The sequence below is a fragment of the Cetorhinus maximus genome, chromosome 7 (assembly GCF_964194155.1).
Source record: "Cetorhinus maximus chromosome 7, sCetMax3.hap1.1, whole genome shotgun sequence".
Classification (NCBI taxonomy): Eukaryota; Metazoa; Chordata; class Chondrichthyes; order Lamniformes; family Cetorhinidae; genus Cetorhinus; species Cetorhinus maximus.
In genome coordinates, this window is record NC_135885.1 from 60,613,864 (window position 1) to 60,622,455 (window position 8,592).

An 8,592-nucleotide genomic window follows, 5' to 3' on the forward strand; every position below is an offset into this window, starting at 1 on the left:
GGGACATGAGAGGCCATAGGGATTGTTTCAGGGGCTTTCCTTTGCATGGGTGCATAAGGGACAAAGGGAGTGGGTCGGGGGTATGAGGTGGCATGGATGAGGCATAGGGAGTATGTGAGATCAGGTAGGCAGTAAGAGGGGTGAGGGCCGGAGGGCCTTTCTGTTTTTATTATAATTGGGATGATGTTCCATAGCACCAAAGTGGGCCTTTTAAACAGCCCGCCCCTCCACCTGGCAGCCCCTGTGGTTGCCTCCAAAGTTTTTCCCGGGTTGGCTGGCCCGACTGCAGCCCACACCTGACCCCCACAATAAAAATCCCATTCTTGGGGGCACTTTCCCCAAGGCGGACGGGCCGAGCCAGGAATTTTCCCGGCTCCCGCTAAACCCCTCAAGAATGAAAATCCAGCCCTAAACATCATCTTTCTATCTTGCTTTCCTCCTTGAAACCTACCCTTTTGACCAAGCTTTTGATCATCTAACCTAATATCGCCTTTCGTGGCTCAGTGTCATATTTTAATAATGCCGCTGTGAAGTGCCTTTGGCTGTTTCATTACATTAAACGCGTCATACACAAACATATATATAAATTATACACGCGCACATATACGTTGTTGTTTGCAAACCTGGTGTTCTCTTTGACTCCAAGGTAAATTTTTAACTACATATACCAAAACAGCCTACATCCACCTCCATAACACCCATGGGCATCACCAGCTAGGGCAACATTTGTTGCCCGTCCCTAATTGTCCTTGAATTGAGAGGCTTGGTCAGCCATTTCAGGGGGCAGTTAAGAATCAACTACATTGCTGCAAGTTTGGAGTTGATTGTAGGTCAGATCAGGTAAGAATAGAAGATTTCCTTCCCTAAAGACCATTAGTGAACCAGATAAGCTTTTACGACAATCAATGATAACTCATGGTCACCATTACTGAGACTAGCTTTCAATTCCAGAGATATTAACTGAATTTAAAATTCGACCAGCTGCCATGATGGGATTTGAACTCATGATACCAGAGCATTAGTCTGGGCCTCTAAATTGCTATTCAAGTGACATAATCTCCCTTCCATGAAGGCAGCTCAAGTGAAAGTGTTTCAGCTTCTTGTCATGACGTTGATACACAGTTTCCCATGTGCAGTTTTTTTATTCATTCACAGGATGTGGACTTCACTGGCTAGGCCAGCACTTATTACCCATCCCTAGTTGCCCTTGTTCAGGGGCAATTAAGAGTCAACCACATTGCTGTGGGCCTGGAGTCACATGTGCCTACCATTGTGTCACATGTGCAGACCAGGTAAGGACAACAGCTTTCTGTCCCTAAAGGGCATTAGCAAACCAGATGGGTTTTTACAACAGTTGATAATGGTTTCATGGTCATCATTAGACTTTTAATTCCAGATTTTTAAAATTGAATTCAAGTTCCACCATCTGCCATGGCAGGATTTGAGCCCTGGCCCCCAGTGCATTACCCTGGGTGTCTGGATTACTCGTCCAGCAACAATACCACTACGCAATCGCCTCCCCTCCCCCCCCCCTCCACTCCCATCTTGGTGTGTGCCAGACTACTGCTCTTCAGTTTGGTAGGCAGACTCCTCTTTGTTTCCAGATTGATGTTTAAAGTCTACCAAAGGCTACACATGCTTTGGCAATTCTTGCATGTGTGTCATCATCAATACAGTGTACACAGCTCAAGAGCGTTTGCTGCCGAGATAAGTGAACTTATCCACTGCTGACATGCTCTGCTGATGAACTGAAACATTGAGCTCCAGATAGGGCTTTCCTAGAGTAGGCTGGTACATTACTTCAGTTTTCCTCCTGCTGATCGTTGTTGCAAGTTAATGGTCTGGGAACAAAATCAAGCTTCAGAGATGCGCAAATACAAAAGCAAAATATCGCAGATGCTGAAAATTTGAGATCAAAATAGAAAACATTAAAAGAGCGCGGAGCGCCCCCCGCCGGCCAATTCTATCTTCTCCTTGCGCATGCGTGGCATCGGCCTGGCGCTGGGTCCGCTGGCGGATAAACCTGACTGGACGAAGGAGGCGCAGGCGCAAACAGGTGCAGCGGGCCGGGAGAAAGCGCGCAGGCGCAAACAGCTGCAGAGGGCCGGGGTGAAAGCGCGCAGGCGCAAACAGCTGCAGAGGGCCGGCAGAAAGCGTGGAACCCAGCGGAGAGCCGGGACGGAGAGGAGAGAACAGGACAAGACAGGACACGAGGCCGCAGTCAGCTGAGGGAGACGGGACCGCCAGTAATCCGTCGTCATGTCCGTGTTTCACGATGAGGTGGAAATTGAGGATTTTGAGTATGATGAGGAGACGGAGAGTTATTGTTACCCGTGTCCGTGTGGGGACAAATTCATCATCAGCAAGGTAGGAGCGGCTGAGCTGTTATAGTGAACTGCTTTCAAAAAAATACACTAATATAACCCAGCCACTAACTGGTATCACAGCTCTAACCGATCAAACTGAAATCAGTAACATCTCCACCTCACAAGAACTAATTGGTGCTTATGAATTGACCCTCTAACATAAGGTCGCCGCTGTGTGAGGCCTTTTAGTTAGTGGGTAATTGTAATAATTAAGGCTCAGTGAAGGATACCATTTAATCAATATTGCTAGAGGTGATTTACTGGACCGTGTATATTATACAGGAGGCTCATTGTGACTGATATTTATGAATTATGGTTATTGGGGTGTAGCAAAAACTTCTGATGTGGTATTTGATTTTTTTTTGGATGATCTGAAGTTGATGGAGGATAGAAAGCTGCCCAGAAGAGTATTGGAATAGCTGAACTCGGAGGTAACGAATATATGGATGAGGATTTCAGCATCAGATGGACTGAGGCAGGGTAGTGTAACCGAGGTGGAAGTATGCGATCATGACCGAGAAGTTGTGAGCATTTAGTTCAACCTGAGACATTGTCCAGGATTGGGGATAAAGTTGGTGGCAAATCTGTATCGTTGATAACGGGGGCCCTGCACGATGGCAGGAAATTGAGGGAGAGATTTGATATTTGTGGTACCAACATATTGTGTTTGGAGGCTCAAAGGTCAGGCAGTTGAGAGTTTGAGAGTGCATATGTAAGTGATTTGAATGCTTTTCCCAGGGTGGTCACAGGAAGGGCTTTGTAGTTTGTAACAAGTACAAGGAAGTGGTTGGTGATTTTCCTGTCGGTGACTAAGACCACAGAGAGGTTATGAGAGGTGGTGAAGTTGAGGGGGGAGGTGAGGTGGTACACAACAAGGATTTTAAAGGAAGGGGGACAGGATAAGATGCTGGAGAAGTGGACATTAGACTGACATGTGACTTTGTGATAAGGCCATATTGTTGCGGCAGTTTGGAGCAATGGTGCAAAGTAGAAAGAGGCAACGTGATACTTGTGGGTGAAGAAAGGAGGAAAATGATTTGGAAATCCCAGTCTAAATCACTTTACATTTAAGAGTAAGGATGCGTGGACACGGATGAGATCAAACTAGTCCACAACACGTACCTGTCCCCTACCATGTCCATAATTGTGCGCAAAGAATGGTCATGAAGGAAGAATCATCGCCCCAGCCTAAAACACATTTGAGATGTGGAGTAAAATTGGAAGGAAAATGAATATAACTTTGTTTTGATATCTTGCAGGAAGATCTGGAAAATGGGGAAGAAGTTGCAACATGTCCGAGTTGTTCTTTGATAATCAAAGTCATTTATGATAAAGTAAGTTGACATTTATTTGAATGATGTGCAGACCAATGTCTTGCCTTTTAATTTGATATTTAGTATTTGACAAATTTCTCCAATTGGAGAATGACTGATTCAGTAGCCCAGCACTATTTGATGTGCTATTGATCTCAGATAGATCTCAATGTAGATTTGTTCATAAGGCATATAAAACATTGCAGTGAAAGTCTTCTAGAATCTTACAAATTTATGGTATAGAAGGAGGCCACTCAGCACATCAGGTTTGTTCTGGCCAAAAAAGAACTATCCAGCTGCATCCCACTTTCCAGCTCATGGTCCATAGCCTTGTCTTTTTCGGCACTTCAAGTGCATATCCAAGCATTTTAAAAATGTGACAAGGGTTCCTGCTTCTACCACTCTTTCAGGCAGTGAGTTTGAGACCCCACCACCCTTGGGGTAAAAAGAAATCCCCCTCAATTCCCCTTTAATCCATCCACCAATTACTTTAAATCTATGCCCCCTGTTTTTGACCCCTCTGCAAAGGTAACTAGATTGTCCATATTTACTCTATCTAGGGCCCTCATAATTTAATACACCTCAATCAAGTCACCCTCAGCCCCCTCTTCCAAGGAAAACATCTCCAACCTATCCAAACTTTCCTCATATCTAAAATTTTCCAGTCCTGGTGACATTCTTTTAAATCTTTGCATCCTCTCCAGTGCAGTCACGTCCTTCCTGTAATATGGTGATTAGAACTGTACTCGAGCATTATTCAAGCTGTGGTATAACTAGTGTTGTATACAGTTCTAGCATAACCTCCCTGTTTTTGTGTATTATGCTTCAGTTAATAAAGGAAAGCATGCCATATGCCGCCTTAACCACCTTATCGACCTGCCTTACTACCTTTAAGGATCTGTGGGCATACACTTAAAGATCCCTCTTCCTCCACACTACTCGGTATCCTTCCATTTGTTGTGTATTCCCTTGCCTTGTTGCACCTGCCCCCAAATTTAAATTCAACTAAAATATCTGGAATATAAAGCTAGTCTCAGTAATGATGCCATGAAAGTATCATTGATAGTTATAAATACCCATTTGGTTCACTTTTGTCCTTTAGGGAAGGAAATCTGCCATCCTTACCTGGTCTGGCCTATACATGACTTCAGACCTACAGTAATATGGTTGACTTTTAATTGCCCTGTGAAATGTCCTAGCAAGCCACTCAGTTCAGGGGCAATTAGGGATAGGCAACCAATGTTGGCCCTGTCCACATCCCATGAAAGAATAAATGGGGAAAAAAAAATAAGCTTTCCTTCTCACTGTTAACCACATGGCTAATTTGTTTTGTATCATTTGAATCTACAAAAAGTAAGGGACCAAGTATTGAGTTCAGTCGATTCTTACTGGTAATAACTTTCCAGTCGCAAAAGCACCTGCCATCCATTACCCTTTGCTTCCTGCCGTTAAGCTAATTTTGGATCCAATTTGCCACTCTTCCTTGAATCCCAAGGGCGTTTACTTTTTTGACCATGTGACACCTTAACCTTATGCTGTCACAACGATTCTCTGATTAAGCATATACTCAATATTTACTTGGAGGGAAACCTTGTCTGAGTTTTTTTTTCTCACCATTTGCACTTAAATGTTCATAACTTTTGAGTCTGTTTTTCATTGGTGCTGCAACAGAACAAGGAGGAGAGAGCTTCTGGGATATAAATTTCTCAGCTGTCAACATTATGCTAGCTTCTGAAATTCTTATTAGATGGAGGCTTAGAGGCAATGTAGTCTTTTGACTACAGTGGCTTATCTTAAATCAAGTTCCCTATTTATTTCATTGTATTCAAGAACTTTTAGCCAATGCTTTGGGGGTTGCTTTCAATGATTTGTACTTTTTCATGAAAGCTGCAGATAAGTGATCACAGAATTGGTACGGTGCAGAAGGAGGCCATTTGGCCGATTGTGTCTTCACCGGCTCTTCGAATAAGCAACCTGCCTCATTCAATTCTCCCGCCTTCTCCCTGTAACCCTGCACGTTCTCCTTTTCAGATTACAGTCTAATTCCCTTTTGAATGATCTTGTTAATTTTGCAAATCTTTGCAAGTGCATGCTATCATTAAGTCCACAGTAAATATTGCATATTTAAAATGTTTATTTGAAATCTTAATGTGTTTTGCTTCAGGATCAGTTCATGTCTGGAGAAGTAGTGGAAATGGTGACTACAGATAAACTGGAAAAAATTAAATGCTAATAGCTAGGACTACACAGCTCTGACAAATGCATGAGGCATCTTCTACGAAGGAGTGACGACTAAATCATGAATCAGGATTTTCGTGGAGATGAAATTTAGTTACTACAACTAAGTTTGGAGCTGTAGTTTACACAGTATTTGAACTTGTCTCACTGGCTTCTGATTTATTCAGTTAAATATGCAAATTACAGACTAAAACCTGTGGTAGAATAAATCAGCGAACCATCATTTGTTCAAAAGCAAAATACTACTGATGCTGGAAACCTGAAATAAAATCAAAAATGCTGGAAATATTCAGAGTTAATGTTTCAGTTCTGATGAAAGGTCATCGCGACCTGAAACGTTAACTATTTCTCTACACGTATGCTGCTTGACCTGTTGAGTATTTGCAGCATTTTTTGTTTGTATTAACCATCATTTGTTTCATGATTCCTAGAAGCTGCTTTAACGTTTCACCCAGCACCCATCTTGTGCTGGGTAAAGCACGAGACAAACATTTGGGATTCTCCGTAAGAAAATCAGAAAGGATGGTGCATGTAATTTGCTTTTCTTGTTTCTGGCTATCGTTGCTTGGGATTGAAGAGCTCTTGCTGAATAAGCTTTCCACAGTTGTAAGCTTTCAGTTTGAAACTGATATATTGCCAACTTTCGTATTCTAAGCAGGAATATGTAACTAATGCTCTGAATTGATTTGCTTGCGGAGAATTGTTTTGAACTGTTAGTCCTGAGGATGTTGAAGAGGTGTTGTGCAATGTTGTATCTAACATTTAAAATAGTTCTGAAACATCAAAATATAGAATATTGAGAACTCTGTTAATTGTATAATCCTAGTGTGATTAATTGCTAATGGTTGTTATTTGGTATATGCAAACTTCCTTTCACAAATATATTGACTCCATAAATTGATAATATTGAGGATTCAAGTGACACTCTAGCATGGTTAGAAAAAGCCTCAACTGTTGGGACTACCTGCATTTACTGCTGCATTTGTCTTTTGTGGGTTCCTGGCCTGCTGGTGTTTGCAGTAAATTATAAAAACTCTTTTGCAGTTGATCCTTTACACAGTATGAAGTAGCGTAATGGTCCTTTGGATGGTATACTGGAGATCACGCCAAAGAATAAGTTGATTTAAAATGGTCTTGGCCACTATCACTACAATTCTTCTAATTTAATCTTTGACCATTTTAATTAGTGAAATTTTCTTGTTGATGTTCTGTTGGCCAATAATTGGGGATTGTTGCAATAGTTGAAAGGAGGTTTGGTTCTTAATTTTGATTGATCTGAAGTGAAAAGATGGATGGACAAAATCAATTTTGAAGCAGACTTTACTTTTGTTGCATTTATCATTGTAATTTTCTTTTAGCCGTTTCTGTTTATAATGAAATATTTTATTAAAAGTTTTTTACTTTTACTTACCAGTATCTGAGTTTATTTGTGCCTGAAAGATGGTGCTAATTAAATACATAAGTTTGCAATGTACTTAAAGGTGAGGAAAAAATTGGCCCTGTTGTAGGGTTCCCTTGTATTAGGAATGCTCAGCTCCTCATTATCGCATCTATGATTTGGCTCGGTAATTGCAATTGGGTCTATCAAGGCTTTATTGTGGCTCTAGCAGAATGAATCATACATGTGGAAAGAAAGACTTGTATTTATATGGTGCCTTTTACAACCACCAGACCTCCCAATAAATACATTATTACAGTCAATTAAGTACTTTTAGCATAGTTACTGCTGTTAAGCAGGAAACACAGCATTCTGACAAACTGCAATGTGATAATGACCAGAATTTTTTTTAGTGATGTTGATTGAAAGATTAATATTAGTCAGGATACTGGGGATAACTCCCCTGCTTCTGAAATAGTGCCATGGGATCTTTTACATCCACCTGAGCAGGCAGACGGGGTCTCATCCAAATGACGGCAGCTCAACAGTGCAGTATTGTGTTATTGTATTGGATGAGAAATTAAACCGATGCTCCATCTGCCTGCTCAGGTGGATGTAAAAGATCCCATGGCACTATTTTGAAGAAGCACAGGAGAGTTATCCCTGTGTCCTAGACTATGTTTATCCCTCAATCAACATCACAAAAAATAATTTGGTATTATCATATTGCTATTTGTGAGAGTTTGCTGAACACAAATCGCCATTTTCTACATTGCAACAGTGACCACATCTCAAGAAGTGTTTCATTGGCTGTAAAGTGCTTTGAGACATCTGGTGCTTGCTGAAGGCACTATATAAATGCAAGTCTTTTTTTTCTCTTTTGCAGCGCTCCCTCAGTACTTTTATAAGTTTATGAAATTTTGTGCTCATGTCCTGACGTGGAGCTGGAACCAAATACCTTCTGACTTGGGCGAGAGTGCTACCAACTGAAAATGGCTGACATAATCGAACAACACTTGATGATGAAGTTTGGTATTGTGCAGTCCAAGCCTCTGGACAGCAGGGCAGTGTGGAAGGTTTTGTTCAAAAATCCACCATTTCATTCTGTTAACGATCTTACACTTATACCCTTTTCCTTATAGTTCTGTGGTGCAGGAATATTCTGGCAGTAGCCAAAACTCAGTAGCTTCTCCCTGTCTAGTTTCAATCAGCCATTCCTTTACAATCCTTTAAATCAATTCTCAAGTATCTAACTGATAAGTGATAACAGTTGATGAAGTCATGAAGTTAAGCCCAT

At 41.4% G+C, this 8,592-nt stretch overlaps 1 protein-coding gene across 1 annotated transcript; it reads left to right on the forward strand.

Annotated features, from left to right (window-relative positions):
- The first annotated feature begins 2,108 nt into the window (after nucleotides 1-2,108).
- dph3 (diphthamide biosynthesis 3) lies at nucleotides 2,109-7,323 on the forward strand. Its single transcript, XM_078545581.1, has 3 exons — nucleotides 2,109-2,367; nucleotides 3,626-3,700; nucleotides 5,844-7,323. The coding sequence occupies exons 1-3, from the start codon at nucleotides 2,260-2,262 to the stop codon at nucleotides 5,910-5,912; spliced, it is 252 nt and encodes an 83-aa protein (XP_078401707.1). The 5' UTR covers nucleotides 2,109-2,259; the 3' UTR covers nucleotides 5,913-7,323.
- Nucleotides 7,324-8,592: the final 1,269 nt, after the last annotated feature.